The sequence below is a fragment of the Megalobrama amblycephala genome, linkage group LG18, assembly GCF_018812025.1.
Source record: "Megalobrama amblycephala isolate DHTTF-2021 linkage group LG18, ASM1881202v1, whole genome shotgun sequence".
NCBI lineage: Eukaryota > Metazoa > Chordata > Actinopteri > Cypriniformes > Xenocyprididae > Megalobrama > Megalobrama amblycephala.
This window is the reverse complement of record NC_063061.1, coordinates 38,160,345-38,182,851: the sequence shown is the minus strand read 5'-3', so window position 1 is coordinate 38,182,851 and position 22,507 is coordinate 38,160,345. Positions and strand designations below refer to the sequence as shown.

The following is a 22,507-nucleotide window of genomic DNA, read 5'->3' as shown; positions in this document are numbered from 1 at the left end:
GAGCTTCATTATTGTTACAGATGATCATTTAAAATGAAGAAAAAAAAACTAAATTAAAAAAGAACAATTTATGACAGAACCACGCTTAATTAATAGGCTAAATAACAATTATATTTCATATGATGATTATACATTTCATAAAAGAGAACAATGTTGTAAATTCTACAAAACACCCAAATTATATCAGAGCTTTATTATTAGATTATCATAACTTATAAGATGAAGAATAAAAGCTAAATTAAAAAAAGAATAATTCATGACATAACCACATAAATTATGTGTGCCTCAGTTATCGGCTGTATTTACTTTAAAATGAAGCCGTAGCACTTAAACAATATTACCGTATAGGCCTTACGCCTTAACTGTTCATCTTGTTGCTAGAACAATTGTTTTGTACACTGTAATAGTTTATAAGATAATAAACAGGTACGATTTTTAAATAGTTTCTTCTCAAATCAATATTTCATGCCCACATCATTATTTTTGTGGTGAAAGTCTGTGTAATAAGTGACAGAAATGTACATTACTTAAAGTCACCATGAAATCAAAATAGACAATTCTTATTTTTTTATGGAATATCGCAGTTTATAAATTAATTATCTGTAATGTAAAAAAAAAATCATTGTGCCTTGTAATGTTTAATCAAAATAACTTCCCCTCCCTCTTGCAGTGACATCTCTTCTTGCCCTACATTTGTTTTTGTTCGTGAAACAGTTTCACTTGGATATATGGGACAATAGTAAAGAAAATACTAGTGCAACTTTCATTTCATGCCTACTTAATATGTCGATCTTGTTTGAACTTGTTCGTTCCACTAGGCTCAAAACTGCTTGCTAGGAACTGTTTTTCTTCTTGAAAACATTGCATTTAAAAAAAAAAAATGTTCTCTGTCATTTTCAACAAACTGTCAATGATTCAAAGAGCTAGAAAAAAATGTAAACTTATCTCTATCTACAGTATATCTGTGCAGTTTTTTTTCTGTGACCTTGAATAAATTTAATTTCTAAAATTTGTATTTTTTGGGAAAATAAAAAATAAACTTAAATGAATGCAGAATATAAGGTACACACTAAAATGCTTTTTCAAAGATATACTATTTCAGTTTTTCTACTTCAAAACTGTTTATTTCAGTATGTTACTTTAGTTGTTTGTGAAATTTACTAGCAATGTCTGAGTGAAAATAGTTTCTACACCAATTTGTTTTTCAGTGTAGGCCATTTATACATTTTTATAACATATTTTAACATGCTTTTTCTTATTTGATATGTTTTATTCAGTAAGTAGTATAAACTGCTAGCACATAAAAATTGTTTTTGGCTGTTTTTAACAAACCATCACTGATTCAAAGAGCTGATAATGTAAAAAGAAACTTAAAATGCGAACTTATGTCTAACCTCTATGCTTAAAGGCACAGTACGTAAGTTTTGCCTCTAGAGGTCGCTTATTTAAAATAATAACAAAAGCGTAGCTTGATGACACCGTGATTGAGCGCGGAATCATGGGAGTTGTCATCTTCACCTCCACAACTAATGAAAAGCAATCTGACGGGATTGTTCATGGATGAACTGATGTATTAAAGTTTTATTAACATAGCTGTGGTATGAAACAGGGTGTGGCTGAGAGTCTGGGATAATTTGCATTGCTGTTTTTATGCTTATATGCTGTAGTCAGCCACTGCAGCTCCTTTCGTTTTGTTGTTTATGTTTATTTTACGATCAAAGTTACGTTTAACGTTTTCAGGAACTTGGTTACGGTTATGTTCGGTCACTTAAATTCACATTATTTTATTTCATTCTATTAAATCAGCCACAAGTTTTACTTGGTCAAAACAATCTTGCTAAATACGTTTGAGTGTATTGAAAGTTGTTATAACATTACATAATATACTGTATATAACAATAATATGTATTAGAATATCGATAAAGGTATCCAAACAGTTGCTCACCTGTCTAATAAAACACAATATCTTAAAGCATCTTTGGTGTTTCCATGGTTTCTACAAAAATAAAAATTGAAATCGAGGGTAACATGGAGGACGTCATTGACAGGCGACGCAATGACAAGGGCTGTTACACCAAAAATATTACATATTGTGCCTTTAACATCTGTGCACAGCTTACTCTGTGACTAGAATAAATGATTTCTTAAATTTGTAGTTTTCGGAAAATAAAAAATAAATGCAGAATATAAGGTGCAAAATTAAAAAAAATGCTTTTTAAAAGTCTATTTAGATGATTAGAGTATGTTTTACACAAAAATACTTGTCAATGTATTACTTGTCGATTCTTGTTTGTGAAATTTTCAAGCAATTTCTGAGTTAAAATTGTTTCTACACCTTTTTTTAGTGTAGGCTATTTATAATTTTTATAGCATACTTTAATGGTAGATATTTGCACCGATGCCTAGGCTGTGTCCCCCACCCCAATACAAGTCTCCCCTAGAAATCCTTCTGAAACTCTGGCCTCCCTTGGAATTGTGGCCCCCCTGTGGAACTCTGGGCCCCCCTGTGATTATGGCCCCCCATGGTCCTATATGATCCCCCAAAATTTTGGTTGTCCCCCTGGAACTCTGTCCCCCCCTGGAACTCTGGGCCCCCCTGGAATTGTGGTCCCCCTCTGTAACTCTGGGTGCCCCTGTGATTGTGCCCCCCCCTGGTCCTATATGATCCCCCAAAATTTTGGTTGTCCCCCTGGAACTCTGGGCCCCCCTGGAACTCTGAGCCCCCCTGGAATTGTGGTCCCCCTCTGTAACTCTGGGTGCCCCTGTGATTGTGCCCCCCCTGGTCCTATATGATCCCCCAAAATTTTGGCCATCCCCCTGGAACTCTGTCCCCCCCTGGAACTCTGGGCCCCCTGGAATTGTGGTCCCCCTCTGGAACTCTGGGCCCCCTGTGATTATGGCCCCCCCTGGTCCTATATGACCCCCCAAAATTGTGGCCGTCCCCTTGGAACTCTGCCCCCCCTTGGAACTCTGGGCCCCCCTGGAATTGTTGCCCCTCTCTGGAACTCTGGCCCCCCTGTGATTATAGCCCCCCTTGGTCTATATGATCCCCCAGAACAGTGGCTATCCCCTGGAACTCTGGGACCCCCTGGAGCTGTGGCCCCCCTCTGGGATTCTGGCCCCCCCTGTGATTAGTGCTCCCCCTAAAATTTTGGCCCCTCCTGCTACTCTTGTTCCCTCTTAAGATGGGCCCCCCCCTGACACTGTGGTCCCCACTGGAACCCTCAATCTTCTGTAACACAGTGCGCTTCATGTCGCTCAGGTATTTTGGGCCGTCGATCAGCAATTCTGAGACATTCCCTGGATCTGGTGGGCTACTCTTGGCTCTGGAAAAAAAAGACACTGAGGAGTTAAGAGATGCTGATGGTTCAGAAGCCCAAAATTCAGAAGAGAAACACAACAGACCTTTGCAATGTGTTCTTGAAGTTCTGTAAATACAAAACAGTAGAAAAAAAAAAACATTCAGCAAAACCAAATCTAATTTTAATCTCAGTGAAAATGACATTCATATGTTTCCATTTAAGAATAATTGACACCTTGAGGAATGCATCATCTTCAGCCTTCATCTGCTCCTCTATGTCTCTGATTGTCCATATGAGAGATACAATCTGTTTGCTCGTCTTCTCAGTCTTCTCCATTATCTTCTGACTCTTCAGCTTCTCTTCTTCTCTCAGCGCTGTTATTCTGGCTTCTTTTTCATTTACTAGAATCTCTTGAAGTTCCTCAAACTCCTTGTTGATCTTCTCCTCTGTATCTTGAGTTTCATTCTGAAAATTAACAGAAAGATATGAGGGCCGAACTAGATCTATATTAATTCTAGAATCGCCTAAATCACACTGTTTATTTCAAACCTTAATATGATCAGCAGTTTGATCCAAAGTCAGTTTAAAATTCTCAAATGATCCCAGTTTCTCCTGTAAGTGTTTCAGTGAATCTCTGAGTTCCTCCTGGAAGAGCACAACAAAAATAGTGTCTGTATTATTGAGTGATTTTATTTTTCCTCTTGTATTCGAGCACCAGTGAGGAAACATGTTTGGAGGGAGGGGTCAAAATGAACTAAAACCTGTGACACCTGTTCAATGCCTAATTGACTGATGCAACTTTAAACCGGTTGCAGCAATGATCTAATCACAACAGTCACTTTTATTCCCAACTTAAGCCGAAATGACAAACACGCAGGAGCGCAGGAGAACAGGAGTATAACAAATAAACATCAACGAAAACGAACCAAGAGCACAGAGTAACTGGAGAGCTAAACAAAGAGCAGGTGTAATCACTACAGCAACAAATGAAAACATGCTAAGAAACCTTGAGAACAGAAAGGAAACACAATGAGATACAAACTAATAGTCCATAAAAATGAAGCTGAACGTTACATTCAACCACTCCCTGTCAATTATAATGCAATCTGATAATACCAGAGATACAATAAAAATATCACTTTCACAATTCAGTAAAAGAATGTTTTGATCTTATTCATAGACCTGATGTAAACTTGAAAAAAGCAGTGAAATATTTAAAGACAAAGAAATGAGCAATGTATTTGTGTGCTTCCAAATTAGAAGCTTATATATATATATATATATATATATATATATATATAAATATTACTCATTTAGCAGATGCTTTTCTCCAAAGCGACTTACAAATGAGCAATCAAATCAACATGAATGCAACAGAATGCAAGTGCCGTGCAATTATACATATATAATTGTGAACTTTATTGATGTTTATTGATTTCATCAAATGTTTTGAACATCATTTATCTGACCTTATTGTTGTTCACGGCTTCCTCTATGGGACAGAATTTGTGGTCGGTGTGTATTTTGGAGTCTCGACACACCAAACACACGGGCTGTTGATCATCCAGACAGAAGAGTTTGAGCTTCTCTTTGTGAACGCTGCAGACCGTTTCATCTTCAGATGAAGATCTCTGCTTTCTCTCCTGTTGAAAACTCTCACACAGGTTCCTCAATGCCAGATTTACTGGAGGATCACGTATCATGGATATTTTTCTGCAAATGGGACATTCATTAGATCCTTTACTTTCCCAAAAAGTCTGAATGCAGTCTGAACAGATGCTGTGACTACAGGGTAGAACAACAGGATTTACAAAAAAGTCCAAGCACACAGGACAAGTGAAGTCCTCCTCAGAAATAACTTCAGATGCCATTTTGCACTTTTGCCAAGTTTGACTTAAGTTACCAGGTTTTAAGCTTCACATCCACAGTTGGGAAAATGAGCATACAAATCTGAGCTTCAGGTAATATATGAACTAACAGCAGATTAGCAGGTGTGTCTATCTCTTGACACACCTGCTGTTTTGTATCTGTAGAATGCAGATAAACTGGATACATTTACATGAACTAAAAACTGAAACCTTTTTGCGTTTTTGCCATTCATTTACATGGCAATTGTGTTTTGGCTGCGTGAAAACGTAATTTTTAAAAAAATGGGTTTCAAAGTGCAATTTTTTTGAAAACGATACCGTTATCATCTCCGTATAAATTACAAAAACATGAATTTGTGAGAATGTTGACATCATGTGCATGCATATTACATGTTCAGTCCATAGACGCATAGTGTTTCTTTACAAAGTGACATCGCCAACTACTGGCCTGGCAGCAGAACAGCATTTTTAGCGTTTTCGTGGATTTGTGTGAACAGGGATCGTTTTGACAATGCTGTCTTCTGTAGTATGCAAAAAACGCAAAGGAAAAACTTTTCCATTTTACTACATTGTTGTCATGTAAATGTACCCTAAGTTTCAAGATGTATTTTAAAATTTTTAGTTCAATACAAGATTCACATCTACAATTGGACACTTTGACACAAGCGAGAGTTTACTGTCAGGGGTTTGTCGTGCTGCGTCACATCCATTGTAGACAGCATCACTAATTATAATTTGCTTTTTTATTATTTGCTTTTCTTGCTTTGCATCGCGCCGCTCGCATCTGGTGTAGACACGGAATGGGGCTGTCTATGCTAAACACGACAAAGCGGCTATTGCAAATCCATTTGCTCTTCATATCAGAAGTAGCGCAAGCTCTTGAAGTACGTCAGAAGTAGAACACGGCATCAATCTGTCTGGATCCCACGCTGCATCCAGTGTAGACAGCATCACTGATTATAATGGATTATATTTGCTTTTGTCGCGTTGCATCACTCACATCTGTTAGATGTTCATGCATGTCTTTCCGCACAAAGACAATGATTAAGGATGGAGGCTGCTGATCTCTAAAAGCATCACAACTGTAAGACATAACAGCAGACCCCCAGAAGTCATATAATGCTTTGTGTATGAGGAACAGACCAGCATTTAAGTTATCCACTGATAATTTACAGTAAATCTGCAATCAATGTCAATGAGTAAAGCTGCATCATGAGAAAACTTTGGAAGCAATCCAGAATGCCTGAATGAAGACATTTGCATTTTCAACATAACTTTACCAAGAACAACAACAACACATTTTCTTACAGTGCTCATCATTCAGAGAAAATATTGTCTGCATGATCTTATTAAAGTTGTTCAGAGCTGGTTTCTCCTCATTCTTGATGTGACAGGTAGATGATCTAGGTGTGGGATGAATAGAAATAGTTTACACATCAGCTGCTATGACCGGACTTGAACTTTACATTGATCAATCCTCATTTGCCCTTTGCAAATGTGCCTAAATGTGTATGTGTTTCTTGAAATTGATTTATTCATAAGTTCCTGTTATGACCTCTAAGTTGGATGTTAGCTTCTAGAATGAAAATAAAAAATGTTAGTCATATTTATTATTATGTGCTATTAGAACCATGTTCAATGCAATTGCTTATCCTTCATTCTCAGCTTGCTGATCACTAATAAATACATATGCAAATGAATCAGAATATATTACACATGTAAGCATTCTTTTAACCAGTTTTCTTTCACTCTGAAAATGAAAGCAACATTTCTTAATGTCCTTGAAAATGAAACTGATGCAACAAAGCCAATTTCCAAAAAAAAAAAATCTCAATGCTCTATGACTGTCACGGAACAGAAGAATGCAAACACGGGTAATAACATGTTTGCAGGAGAATGTTCAGATAATTAACCTAAATTAACACGAGAGGAGCACATTCACTTAATCATCTCAATTAACAAGATAAGAGGAACATATACAGCAGACCTACCTCTCTTTGTTGACAGTTTATCAGCATCCCTCCCCCACCCCATCTCCTCACTTCTAGTCCTAACTATTCCTAACACACGGGACGCCTGCCTTTATGCACGCATGAACTTTAATGACATCCCATTGTTAATCTGTAGGGTTTAATATGGCGTTGGCCCACCCTTTGCAGCTATAACAGCCTCAACTCTTCTGGGAAGGAGTGTGTTTATGGGAATTTGACCATTTGTGAGGTCAGGCAGTGATGTTGGTGAGAAGGCCTGGCTCACAGTCTCCGCTCTAATTCATCCCAAAGGTGTCCTATCGGGTTGAGGTCAGGCCAGTCAAGTTCCTTCACACCAAACTCGATCATCCATGTCTTTATGGACCCTGCTTTGTGCACTGGTGCGCAGTCATGCTGGAACAGGAAGGGGCCATCCCCAAACTGCTCCCACAATGTTGGAAGCTTGAAATTGTCCAAAATGTCTTGGTTTGCTGAAGCATTATGAGTTCCTTTCACTGGAACTAAGGGGCCAAGCCCAACTCCTGAAAAACAACCCCACACTATAATCCCCCTCCACCAAACTTTACATTTGGCACAATGCAGTCAGGCAAGTACCGTTCTCCTGGCAATCCGTGATTGGTCACTCCAGAGAACACGTCTCCACTGCTCTAGAGTCCAGTGACGGCGTGCTTTACACTATTGCATCCGACGCTTTGCATTGCATTTGGTGATGTAAGGCTTGGATGCAGCTGTTCGGCCATGGAAACCCATTCCATGAAGCTCTCTACACACTGTTCTTAAGCTAATCTGAAGGCCACATGAAGATTGGAGGTCTGTAGCTATTGACTCTGCAGAAAGTTGGTGACTTCTGCGCACTGTGAGCCTCAGCATGTGCTGACCCCGCTCTGTGATTTCACGTGACCTACCACTTCATGGCTGAGTTGCTGTTGTTCCCAATTGCTTCCACTTTGTTATGATACCACTAACAGTTGACCGTGGAATATTTAGTAGTGAGGAAATTTCACGAATGGACTTATTGCAGAGGTGTTAACCTATCATGGTACCATGCCACTATACAGTTGTAAGAAAAAGTATGTGAACCACTTGCAGAATCTGTGAAAATATGAGAAATTAACAAAATAAGAGAGATCATACAAAATGCATGTTATTTTTTATTTAGTACTGTCCTGAGTAAGATATTTTACATAAAAGATGTTTACATATAGTCCACAAGAAAAAAAAGCTGAATTTATTAAAATAACCCCATTCAAAAGTTTGTGAACCCTTGATTCTCAATACTGTGTGTGGTCACCTGATGATCCACGACTGTTTTTGTGTTTTGTGATGGTTGTTCATGAGTCTCTTGTTTGTCCTGAGCAGTTAAACTGAGCTCTGTTCTTCAGAAAAATCCTCCAGCTGCTGCAGATTCATCAGTTTTTAAGCATTTTTTGCATATTTGAACCCTTTCCAGCAGTGACTGAATGATTTTGAGATTCATCTTTTCACACTGAGGACGACTGAGGGACTCAAACTCAACTATTAAAAAAGGTTCAAACATTCACTGATGCTCCAGAAGGAAACACGATGCATTAAGAGTCGGGGGGTGAAAACTTTTGAATTTGAATATCAAGGTAAATTGTACTTATTTTTTCTTCCGGGAAACAATCAAGTATCTTCTGTTGCTTCTGAAGGGCAGTACTAAATGAAACACAATGATATTTCAATAAAATAAAAAAACATTTGGACTTCTTCATTCTGTTCAAAAGTTTTTACCCCCCGACTCTTAATGCATCCTGTTTCCTTCTGGAGCATCATAAAAATCACATGAACCATCAGAAAAGAGATCAGATAAGGAATGAGAACAATTGATGCTCTCTCTAGGCTGCCCACTCTAGGAAGAGTCCTGTGTTCATTGGGACCTTCAATCCTGGAAAGTTACAACATGGCTGGTTGTAAATTATAGAGCAACCCATAAGTTATACAGCAAGTTATATATAACTGTATAGTAGCTGCATCTTACTTTTTTTTTTTTTTCTTGAAGAATTTAGAAAAGTCCATTTCAATTTTCAAATGAATTGATCTAGTCAAGTACCAACAAAGTCAGGAAATCAAGATAATTAAATTCAAAAGATCTAATCTCATTGGCTGAATCGAATATAACTTCTTATCGATGGTTGGCCAGTTTCTACTAGCCTCAGTGGGCGGTTCTTGTCGGGAGCGAAAGACAATGCAAGTTTGACAGAGCAGAAATGATTTTAATGTGCATGAAAACTCAGTGTTGATCAGTACAATATATGGTAATAGAGAGATGACGACTTCATTGTGAGAAACAATGTGAGAAACAATGAAATGACTGTGTCTCTACTAGATAAACAACACATTTTCACTGACATACCTGATATGATGTTCATCATACTACAGTAAATATTCTAATATATTTACATCAGAATACACATCTAGTCTATACATTTGCTATTGAGATGTTTATCTATATTAAGAATATCTTTGCAAATTAATGAATTAAAAAAAATAATACATAGAAAATTGCATGAACAAATATGGCATTATAGAATCATTACAGATTAACCCCAAATTCATAATTAACAATAAAATTGATTATTGTTTCATAAGTTACAGAGAACAATGTTGTAAATTGTACAAAACACCCAAATTACATCTGAACTTGATTATTGTTAATGATAATTTATAAAATGAAAACTTACAGCTAAACTGAAAAAGATCAATTAATGACAAAACCACGCCTTTTACTTTTGTAAGAATGATCTTTTTTGAAAAGTAGTAATATCTATTGATTGTTTTGAAATAAAAGAAAAGAAAAGCTCAAATGTTCAAAGTGTACATGGTTTTCATCAAACTTCTCTTTGATTTTTTTACACTGTGTTTTACTGTAGTATTAGAAGCTTTGTAATGGTCAGGAATTTGATGATGTGCAATTGAAGTGTAACTGGAATGTTAATGGTGTTTCAGCATAAGTACATCAGATTGCAACACTGATTATTTTAACAGTTTAGTTTTCTCGTTTCATTTTCTTTTACTTGTGGGGAACCGTTTATAGGACCATGACTCCCAGTCATTAGTTACTGTTTTCATTTCATTTTCTTTTACTTGTTGTGAATCTTTTGCGGGCCATGCCCCCCAGTCATTAGTTACTTTTCTCGTTTTCTTTTCTTTTACTTTCTGCCAATCATTTCCGGGCCATGCCCCCCAGTCATTAGTTAATGTTTTTGTTTTGTTTTCTTTTACTTTCTGCCAATAATTTCCGGGCCATGCCCCCCAGTCATTAGTTAATGTTTTTGTTTTGTTTTCTTTTACTTTCTGACAATAATTTCCGGGCCATGCCCCCCAGTCATTAGTTAATGTTTTTGTTTTCTTTTCTTTTACTTTCTGCCAATCATTTCCGGGCCATGCCCCCCAGTCATTAGTTAATGTTCTCGTTTTCTTTTCTTTTACTTGCTGTGAATCTTTTTCGGGCCATGCCCCCCAGTCATTAGTTAAGTCTGAAGCTGAAGAGAGAGAACAGATACACACTCATACAAATGCATTAAGACAAAAAAACACTGAAATCATTGTTGCGTTCTGTTTTAACTCACTTTCACCAACATTGTCCTGCATCTTCTGTAAGACATTGAGCTTCAGGTTGGTCAGGTGATCTGTGAAAGTGATCGTCACACTTGGACTGGGGTCTGGATCTGGAAGGCTGTACTGGGCTCTGAAACAACATTCAAGAGTCAGAGATGATGCTCACGCACGTCCTGATATTGCTGAGTTAGATGTGTTCCTGGGTCAACATATTTTGTTGATCCTGGAACAATATTCCAGTCTGAAAATTTAGTCTTAACCCTATTCCTACCCCTAAACCTAACCCTACCCATAACTTATCCCAAAAATCAGCGGGAAATGATAGATGAATAACACTGATGTAGAAGCACCAATTCATGATTTTAAGCCTAAACTTGACATAATCTGTAAACTTGTCCCTCAATTCTGATTGGTTGATTTGAATGTTGTCCCAGGATCAACAAACCCAGGAACATGTTGAACTCAGCAAAATCAGATTATGCGATGCTCACTGAAAAAAAGGATATAGAACTTGAGGGGTTTTGACTCAATTTTAAGAACCTTTTATGCCAAAAGAGATTCTAAGGAGAAATGTATTAGAGAGGACCTATAATGCCCCTTATACAAGATGTAATATCAGTCTCTGGTGTCTCCAGAATGTGTGTGTGAAGTTTCAGCTCAAAATCCCCCACAGATCATTTATTATAGCTTGTCAAATTTGCCCCTATTTGGGTGTGAGCAAAAACACGCCGTTTATGTGTGTGTCCCTTTAAATGCAAATGAGCTGCTGCTCCTGCCCCCTTTCCAGAAGAGGGCGGAGCTTTAACAGCTCAACAACAACAAAGCTGGAGAATCTCACGCAGCCAAAATGAGGATTGTCAGTAACGGTGTTCAGCCTTACATTGTTCAAACCGGAGTCGACACTGATGGAGAGACTCAGGAAGAAGTTACAACTTTTAGAATGAAACTGGACGTTTCTGAATGGTTAGTGGATAAATTTATGTAGTTGCTGTGGAGTTGATTCAACTCATCCACTAGCATGTGCCGTCATGTTCAGTGGCGTACTGCAAGTCTGTGAGGCCCCCCCGCAAAGAATGAGATGGGGCCCCTCCCACAAGCAGTGATGTCATGTGTTAAAATTTGTTGTACACCTGAGTCCATCTCCCCCACAGTTTACAAAAACTGATTTAACAGTGAATCATGTGGTGAATTATCATTGCATTGATCCATTTGATGTTATTATCGAATAATATTATAGCCTAGCCTATATGATAGGCCTATAAAATGTTTAGTGATTTTGATATTGCAGACTAAAATACCGGCAGGAATAAATATTTAGGCTAATTTATTCATTAAAACCAAAGGAGCGCCAAGAGAACAGATAACAGCCGCAACGAGCCGCAACGAGCACTGGCCATGATTTCAGAAACAACACATTCCAGCGGAGAGATCGCCTCTTATTTAACACAGACCTACAAATTTTTTATCAAATGGAGATGTTTCTTTCTTTTAGGTAGTTATTCAGCGAGTTTAAAAGCATTTTTGAGACGTTTCAGAAAAATTCTCGCAGAGAGAAAAAAGTAGACCATTTGTAGTCTTGCACTAATATCGCCAAAAATGACGGAAGGCCTGTTTTAAGTTGTTTCAGCTGTCATGAGGAGAAAATCCATCAGAACGCGCCGGCGCATTCGTCGGCCAGAGGGATAAAAATTTAGCCAATTTAGTTTCATATTTATATTTAAATATTGGGCTATAGCCTATTTTTAATTTTTTTTTTTAAATGTCACCTATGTTGATTATGAAAAGTGAATAGCATGACGTATGCGCAATGTCGGGACATAGGCAGCGGGTCAGACATGAGTTAGACCACTTCATTAAGTTTTGTTTTATAGTAAGTCTTTCTTTAAAATGAATGTCGTTTTGTAGAAATTGTATCTTAATTTCAATCAATGTTTCATCAACCACTTGCCTATATTTAATAAACAGGAAGAAAACCAAGAACGTCGGCATTTGAATAAGGCTGACGCAATAGATGTCTTTCTGTTTTTATTAAATTTCTTTATTACTTTATTACATGTCTTTATTACTTAATTAATTGATAAGATATTTTTGGTCTAACAATACATTTTAGCTGGTCTAAATTCTAAGTTAGACACAAATTTGCGTATAGGCGTATATAAGGTTCCCTTCTAGACAAGCGCGTAAAATGCTGTTTCGGCCGCAAATCTTCAGTAATTTCGATCGGTGCATCAAAAGAACTTCAGACATTCCGGTAGCTGACCATTAGCAGAGCTGGCGATGGGGTAAATACGTTTGGGCAATATATAATAATATAAATAACAATAATAATGTCTCAGCAAAGACCGAACATAGGCCTATTTATTTGTCTCGGCACACATCCGCTAACAGTAACACAGCGCATCAAAGCTTGCTGTTGTCTTGGCTACCTTACAAACGGCGATGGAAACAACAGTGATGAATTTTCCCCCCTTTTGTGGTAATTTGGCACTATTTTCTATGATCTTCTGCTTGCATTTTTGGGCTTCAGTTGGATGCTTTATTTTCATCTTTAGTCAATTGAGTTCAGTTCTAAAAAAAAAGGCTATAAAGTAGTCTAGCCTAAATAGGTGAATCTGCGATGGGCCCATCATAGGGTGGGGGCCCCCACACATTGCGGGGTCTGCGGGGGTGTCCCGTACGCCACTGGTCATGTTCATCTTTTGTGTTGAATTGACCCTCGTTTGTGAAGCAGTCCAGCGTAAAATGACGGCATGACAACAGCACTCTACTACAACAACTCTTCCTCTTCTCTAAAGCAGCTCAAAATGGCCCCGCCCCCTTTGTTGAGTGTTTTCGGGAGCGGGGTTTATGTAAATTTTGGGGTTTGTGATGTCACCAAGCCATTTGTTGTAGTCCTTAAAAAGTGATTTCTGAGAAAGAACATATCTTCCTTTGCATTGAACTTTGAGCGTCGTAACTTTGCAGATGTTTTTATGCTCAAACAGCAACATTACACACTAACTAAAGTTAAAAAAGTGAATTCATAATCAAGGACCCCTTTAAATTTTTACTTTCATGTTTGAAATGGTTATTTCAATTTTTAATGATAAAGTTTACAAGCTGTTTAATTCATAAAATTTGAAAGAATGAATCCATAAAATGTTGGTAACTTCTAAAAGGTTCTATGTATGAGGCATCTGATGGAATCCTTTAAGCTTCTATACAGAACATTTTCTTTTAAGAATGTGATGACCTAAAATAAACAGACATGACATAAACACAAACCTTTGCAATGTGGCCTTAAAGTTCTGTAAAGAAACAACAAGATGTGAATTATTCAGCAAAATTGATTTTGGCTTAAATCTCTGAAATTGACATTCATATGGAGAATAATAAAGATTCATTGAACACCTGCAGGAATGAAACATCTTCAGCCTTCATCTGCTGCTCTATGTCTCTGATTATGTTTGTGAGAGATGAAATCTGTTTGGTCATCTCCTGCATCTTCTCCTCCATCATCTGATTCCTCTGCTCTTCTTCCTTTCTCAGTGCTGTTATTCTCAACACTTCTTCATTGCGTAGAAACTGGTGAAGCTCCTCAAACTCCTGTTTAATCTGCGTCACTGTGAGGTGAGCTTGAAACTGAAATTAAAGATGCAACAATATTAGCCAAACTACATCTACGTTAGTATCTTCCAGAATTGCATTAATCACATTATTTCAAACCTTAATATCTTCAGCAGATTTACACAGATTTTGTTCATGATTCACAGATATTCTCAGTTCCTCCTGTAAGCGTTCCAATGAAGTACTGAGTATCTCCTGAAAGAGAACATAAACATAGTGTATTTTTTTTTATTTTTTGATGATTTTCTGATGATGCACTAAACCAGGGGTGGGGAACGTTGATCCAGCAGGGCAACTGTCCTGCAAAGTTTAGCTCCAACCCTGAAAGAAACACTCACCTGGCTGTAACTTTAGTAAACCTGTAGACCTTGATTAGCTTCAGAAATATTTAATTAGGGTTGAAGCTAAACTCTGCAGGACAACGGCCCTCTTTTTTTCCATGTCAGTTAATCTTATTTCTCTCTCAAATTCTTATTGCTGTAATGCAGAAAAAATATTTTACTCATTATCTGGACCCGGAAATTCGATTATTCGAATAGGTGGGTTGGTATTCGATTTTCAATTTTGGGATTCGAATATTCATGCGTTTTTTCCCGCACACCTGGCATCCCCCTCGCAAAACGGTTCTCATTCATACTTGAATATGTTTACACTGGTGAAATACAATACTCTTTTTTTACAATTATCTTATATAGCCTAGCAATTTTTAATAAGATGGACAGTTAAAAGGACCCCAACCTTGTTATACTTAAAGGATTAGTTCACTTTCAAATAAAAATTATCTGATAATTTACTCACTCCCATGTCATCCAAGATGTCCATGTCCTTCTTTCTTCAGTCGAAAATAAATTAAGGTTTTTGATGAAAACATTCCAGGATTATTCTCCTTATAGTGGACTTAAATTGGCCCTGTGATGGAATTTTTGAACTAATTAATAATGAACTAACATTTCTTTTCTTCTACAGGCCTAATAAGCTAACTTTGAAAAGAGAGAAATAGTCACTAGGACTGAGTGTTGTAACAAGTGGAAAAACTCTGCTGTGCTGGCTAGACAGCATCCTTCTAAGGATAAAAAATAGTTTTTGAGAAATTGTTTTAACCTATTGAGTAATCTTAACTATTAACCCGGTGATATTTTTTGATGATCTTGTGATTCAGTTGTTCTAATCTAAATTTACTTCACCAGTAAGCGGGACAGAGGAACTGAGATGTTTTTCTTAAGTCTAAACCAATCGTATTGAGACTGATGATAATGAGTGATAGATCATGCCATACTGACTGCGAAGTGTACCTGAAATCCTATAAAACCTGCTGTATTCTTTTGTTCGGAGAGAGATTCTCTGGAATTGATGAGAACTCCCCCGGCCGTGATTAAAGCTTTAAAAGGACAACATCTGGAGTCTCTGGTTATTGCTGCAGCAAGTCAGATAAGGGAACAAGGTTTAAGGGGGTCAAGACGTTGACCCGAAATATTATTGAGTGTCGATTTGGAGACGCTCCCATGTATTTAATGATTGTCGATTAGTAAACGCTCCGAAAGATCAGGAAATTTATTGAGTGTCGATTAGGAGATGCTCGGGTGTCGATTAGGAGACGCCCCAGGAAGGCAACTTAAGTCAGGTGCGTCTTGGAAAATCTACCACAGCCCCAAACGGTTGAGCTGCAGCAAGAGCTGCAAAGCTTCAAAGTCTTATCTAGAGAAACAAGACTTATACATACGTTTTAACCATAAACACTTGTCTTGAACTAGCTCTCTTCTTCTTCTCTAGTAGAATTCCAGCAGTGTAGACACTGCTAACTGTATTACTGCCCTCCACAGGTCAAAGTTTGAACTAATTGTTATATACTTGCACTAGCATATTATATATAACAATTTAGTTCAAACTTAGTTCAAACTTTGACTCATGCTCATACAATATAAACCTAACAGATCACTCAGATCATCAGGATCAAATCATTTAGAAATACCAAGGGTTCACTCAAAGCAAGGAGAGTCTGCTTTTAGCTGTTACGCCAGCCGCAGCTGGAACCAGCTTCCAGAAGAGATCAGGTGTGCTCCAACAGTAGCCACATTCAAATCCAGACTCAAAACACATCTTTTTATCTATGCATTTGCTGATTGAGCACTGTGCTATGTCCGAACTGTTTGCACTCTATTTTATACATATTATCTTTTTATTCTTTTAATTCCTTTTCCTGTTTTTATTTAATTTTTAGTGTATTTTATATCTTTTATGCATCATCTTGTTATTCTGACTTTTAATGCATTTTAAATATTGCTGTCTGGTTGAAATTAGGAAGAAAGCATTTGTGATTAGGATAAATTTGGTAAATTTGGATAAGGGGACAAACCATGGGGAAATTTGAGCTGTAGTGCATGGTTAAGATATCTCTGGATTACAGTCAGGACACTTTCCAAAGGGGGAAATTTCCAAAGGGGAAATTTGAACTGCGTTGCATAGATAAGATATCTCCGGAAGGGGGGATTAGGGCTGTGTGGTGCAGTTTGAGGTGTCTTGGCAAAAGGGGAGATTGAAACTGTGTTTATCAGTTTGAAGTGCCTTAACAGGTAGCAGTCCTGTCGTGTGAGGAAGATCCGTTTAGATCCACTCTGACGGACGACAACAACAAAAAACTCCCTAAGACTTCCTAGCTCTTCCATCCAGATAGCAAAATTCTCTGTTTTTACTGTTATTTCTATTCCTTATGTTCTATTTTTATTCTTCTTCTTTATGTAAAGCACTTTGAATTACCATTGTGTATGAAATGTGCTATACAAATAAAATTGCCTTGCTTTCAGCTAGTTTATTTTGCTGTTCTGTAGTTTATTAATTCTGAACATGTCGCGTGTCCATATTGCACCAAATGCGACACTGCACTCCCTTGGGTCCGCAGCAACACACCCGCCATGTGTGAAGTCGATTGGATGAAGTTACTGATACCAGACAGACTTCACAAGGGCGATTGACATTTCACAACTGGCACATTATTCCCCATGAAACTCGTGTAACTGTCCGTCACAAATGTTAAGCCATCTACAGCATTACTTAATAAAGAAAATAACTTTAAATGAGCAACAGAAAAACAGAAATAACCCACATACATGCAGTGCTCGAGTTGCACAGCTCTTAAAGGGGCCACACCATATTTCTACTCATTACACTGCCTTTATTAGAGAGAAGAATATGTTCAGCCCCCTCCCTCCGAGGCTTTGAATATTCAGTTGATTACTACCGAAGCTTCGAAGCTCAAAAAAAAAAAAAAAAAAAAAAATGGTATTTGGACCAGCCCTAAAGATCAGGGGAACACAGGCTGGGATCAAGGCATTATCTTAAAACCAGACACATTTATTTTAGTGATGGTAAAAATAAGTTTTGTGAAGCATCAGCATCATGAAGGCTTTCCCATCAGCTGTATTGTAAAATGGTTCATTACTCAAAGCTTTTCAACACCATGCACACTAACATCTTGTGGTCAAAAGGTGGAAAAGATGCATTTGTGTCCCACACGACCCATCCATTTTTTGATTGTTTCATATATAATAGGCTAATTCAGTTAATGCCTTAAAAAACAAAGGCAATAAAAATAATTAACCTATATAAATACTCTTTCAAGTGCCATTGTACTTACTCAATGTATCATTAAATGAGACTGTGAATGAATTTATGAAAGGTACTCACAGATTCTTGAGATAAGGACAAAACATGTTCTACACACCATTAAGGTTGAGTTGTGTTGGTTTGGGTGTTTGTTTTTTTTCCCCCCTTTGTTGCAGGTCTTGTGATTGGGACGTGAATTGAGCTATCTGTTGCTAGTCACAGATCTGATTTAAACATGGAGGTCTTGCTTGGGGGCAGCTTGCCAGGACCGCGCTCTAATGTTGTGCTATTTGTGTTTTGTTTTACATCCATTCACTTGCACTGACAACATTTCATTTGGTGCATCCATTCACACGCAATTGATACTGATTGACTCTACTGTTACTGACTTTTTGATTGTTATTTTGGTTAATAAATATTATGTTTGAATTTATTCTGCTGTGTCATCTTCCTTAATGTTACATCTTTGCCTTTATGTAAAAAATAAACAAATAAATTCACCAAAATAAAAATACTTAAAAAGTTACATCTAAAGGAAATGGATACTCCACTGGATACTCAGGACATTCATTGCTTTTATTTTTAAATAATTTTGTTAGTATTATTTAAATACATGCTCTATACTTAAATAAAATAGGCAACATGTAATTTAGCCTGTCCTCAGCATGCAACAAATTAAAAAATATACATTTAAATTAAAAGGCAGAGACCTGTAATATATTAAACATTAAAAGTAAGCCTTGAATTATATTTTCCTTTAAAAAAAGCCTATCAAAGTTGTGTCCTCACTTTGCATCAATTTTTTATAATTCTGAATAATAAATCAGGCAATGTCATGGTAATCTTCAACTCTGAGGACCCCTTTTCTATTTCCTGCTCATTGTGGATCTCACAGTAGGAAACTTTTTAAAAATATATATTTTATACAAACAATGTTTAAGTCTCTGCAGTCAGAGCCTTAACATGTCAACTCCATCATCCCGGTGTATTAGTTTCTGTAAATATTTGTAGAATAAATCTTGGCATTTTTGATATGTTTATTAAGGCAGCTACAACTGAGAGAGAAAAAAATGCTCCACTGTACAACATGTGGTTAAGGTGGAAAATATTCTGTTTTGTCAACTCCGTCAGACGTCAACTTCGTCAGGTTTTATGTCTGATGATTGACAAGTGCTCTCAAAAAGTCTATATATATGATTTAATATGTTTTTTTGCATATGGGGAATTCTTCTAATGTTGTTCCATGATTCTCTTTACATATTTGGTCCTAGCTGGACCTTCGTCAACACCATCAGTATTGTCAGGTGAAGGTTTTTTGTTAATTTTGAAAGAAATGAAAAAGAAGAAGAAAAAAAAAAAAAAAATTCAGAAAAACCTGTTCCCTTACATGGTTCATCAGCCAAGACCTTTGTCTACAAATATATCAATTTTAAAATATTGTAATATTAAATAATAAAAACTAACTTCTAAAACATGTTTTGTCCCTTATCTCAAGAATCAGTGTACTGTAGTATTGTATGGTAGTGTTGTACTGTAAATTTGATTTATTCGGAATATTCTTAGAATTATATTTCACCGATACAATTAAAATTTTAAACATTTCATTTATTAGCATATTAACAGCATTACAACTTTTATAATCTGATTTTGGCTTGAAGTCAGAATAAAATTATTAATTAAAGACGTAAAGACAAATTAAGCAAATTCGGTTTTGTTTCTAAATTGCTCTCAATCATTTAACAAAAAAACAAAACAAAACAAAAACAAAAACAAAACAAAACAAAAAACATGTCTGCATTGTTCATGTGAAACCCACACAAGTATTTTTTATCAGTAGGGCTTACTGGTTTGTGAAAATGTCTGTCAATAATTATATATTTGATGATTTAATAAAATGTTTTGAACATCATTTATCTGACCTTATTGTCCATCGCAGCTTCATCGATGGGACAGAATCTGTGGTTGGAGTGTTTTCTGGAGTCTCGACACACCAAACACACGAGCTGTTGATCATCCAGACAGAAGAGTTTGAGCTTCTCTTTGTGAAAGCTGCAGACCGTTTCATCTTCAGATGAAGATCTCTGTCTTCTCTCCTTTTGAAAACTCTCACACAGGTTCTTCAATGCCAGATTTAACGGAGGACGATCATTTGAAGATGTTGTTCGGCAAACCGGACATTCTTTTAATGTTTTATTTTCCCAAACCTTCTGAATACAGCTTGAACAAACACTGTGGCTACATGGCAGAAGAACAGGATTTATATAAATATCACAGCACACTGGACAAGATAAATCCTCTTCAGCAAAAGATTGTGACGCCATTTTTCAAGAACATAAGTTTCACTTTCAGTTCAGTAATAATCGTTTCCTCCTTCTTTTGAGATTTTATTGGTGGTTGACAAACAACAAATTGGTATTACCGCCACCGACTGGTGAAGTGTTTATTTTACTCCCTTTTTATACCCTCTCTCACAAATTAGTTATTTTAAGTTACTGAAAAAGAAAACTATTACATTCATTTCCTGCGTTATTTTGTAGAATATCTCCTAGTCTAAACTGATTTATATTGGCTAGATTTTGTATTAGAATCCTTCTTTCAGGATTTTTTTGAGGAACTTACTGAAATACTGTTTAAAATTATGAATCTTCCAAGAATACATTTTTTGACTCTAACTTCTCCTACTTTAACTCTATACAACCACCAAACTCGGCTCAGACCTTCAGACTGTTCCGACTTATAATCATAAATATAAAAAGTGATATAAACTCATGGGATAGTTTTAATGGGTTTTTTTGTGACTGGGTATGTTTACACAAAGTAATAATTAAAAGAAAATAAATCAAACATATGGATCATAAATTCTCAAAAATATCTCTGTTAGGCTATGTGGAGAAGAGAAGATGAGTATCCTTAAAGGCAGACATACACTGTGCGATTTTCGTCCGATTTTGAGCCAAATTCTGACTCGTGCGACTCTTTTTTGAGTCGGGCCGATTTTCAGCTTTGTCGTGTGTCGTTTGCCGTGCAGTGATCATGCAGTGATCGTGCAGTATACACGGGGAAACGAGTGGCGATAAACCTCTCCCGACTGGCAATCGCATGGTCGGATGAATTTCTGGCATGTCAGAAATTTTGGTCGGCCCTCGTGAGGATATCGCACAGTTGAAGCAGAGCTATGAACCGACTTGCCTAAACTCTGTGTTTTTTCCCCTCACTGCGCCTGCGCGAAAAAAGAAATTAAACCAATCTTCAATGCAGCAAGAAAGAAAACGAAAAGAGGGAGATCTTTAAGTTCTGTAGCTATCAAACTAGCTGCAATTTAGCAAACTGTTGCTTACCTCCAGTTCGTGTTGCATGATAAACCCACGTCTTTCAAGCCACCTGGGTGTACATAACCGGTGCCTCTTGTATTAATTTACTTGATCATTAATTTACATGTTTCGCTTTTCACTTTCTATTTACTCATGCAGGCTATTTAATATTTAGGCCTACTTAATTTTATTAAATGCGGAAATGTGAACTGTTGTCCATCATTTGGCAATTGGTGATAAAGAAAAATGTCACGTCGCAATATAGGAATTTTTTTCCATTTTAAACCAGGAAGGCGAGTCAATGTCTACTTTATATCACACAAGCAATGTGCAAACTTTGCGCGAGAGTTATGCCGATGAAGACGTCTCAATCCCCTGTCAATTATTCACCAGCCTTTAAAAAAAAAAAAAAAAGTAAAACCGACGAGCTTTCGGTGCATATTCTCTCAGAGACAACGAGAGATAAATCCTACTTCAACCTGATAACGGTAGGCTATATATCTTAATTTATTTTCTTAATATTTCTCTTGTGGCCCATAAACTGTATGTAGTGGGTGAAAAAATGAGAAGAGAAGTATTTCGTATTAAACAGGTTGTTTTTGAAGTGAAGCTGCTTTTCATTGACTGATTATTGCAGTCTTCGAACACACTGTTAATAATTTTAATTATATGCCTTTAATTCATTGTATAAATGTCTTTAAATAATTTTCAGTGAGGAGTAATTATAAGCTAATCAAATCTTTTATTATCCTCGCAGTGCGTCAGTTATGCGTGATGCGCTATGAAATATTGCGGGCCAAATGAATTGTAATATCAATTTAATATTAAATAGGCCTACCCTATACTACTACTACTACTAATAATAATAATAATAGGCTAATTATTATTATTTTTATTTAATATATGAATTGGAAATGCTAAATCCTCTTGATATCCATATAGCTGATGCTTTTGATATCTCTGGAAACATATTGTCAATCGGCGCATCCCATTACGTGGGTTTATCGTGCATATTTCAAACGCATAGTGTGAGCAGTCGAGTCACGTCTCGACCATCGGACCGCATAGTGTGAGCACATAAATCGTGCGTTTTGGTTTTCCATCGCACGCGATCTACTCGTACAGTGTGAGTTGGTAACCTTGCTGAAATCGCACAGATATCGCACAGTGTATGCTCGCCTTAACTGAACAGCTGCTAGGGCTGGGCGATATATCGCATGAGATTGTCACGCGCATTTCTTCAGTAAAGC

General features: G+C 36.9%; 2 protein-coding genes across 2 annotated transcripts; both read right to left on the bottom strand.

The window, feature by feature from the left end:
- Positions 1-3,022: 3,022 nt before the first annotated feature.
- On the bottom strand, positions 3,023-5,361 carry LOC125252324 (E3 ubiquitin-protein ligase TRIM17-like). The gene is made up of 5 exons (XM_048165506.1): positions 4,772-5,361; positions 3,852-3,947; positions 3,537-3,767; positions 3,406-3,428; positions 3,023-3,326 (listed from the first exon to the last, which is right to left on the bottom strand). Exons 1-5 carry the CDS (start codon positions 5,171-5,173, stop codon positions 3,023-3,025), a joined length of 1,056 nt encoding a protein of 351 aa, XP_048021463.1. The 5' UTR covers positions 5,174-5,361.
- Positions 5,362-10,052: 4,691 nt separating this feature from the next.
- On the bottom strand, positions 10,053-20,335 carry LOC125252149 (tripartite motif-containing protein 12A-like). Its single transcript, XM_048165220.1, has 6 exons — positions 19,866-20,335; positions 14,446-14,541; positions 14,131-14,361; positions 14,005-14,027; positions 10,752-10,870; positions 10,053-10,664 (listed from the first exon to the last, which is right to left on the bottom strand). The coding sequence occupies exons 1-6, from the start codon at positions 20,265-20,267 to the stop codon at positions 10,183-10,185; spliced, it is 1,353 nt and encodes a 450-aa protein (XP_048021177.1). The 5' UTR covers positions 20,268-20,335; the 3' UTR covers positions 10,053-10,182.
- Positions 20,336-22,507: the final 2,172 nt, after the last annotated feature.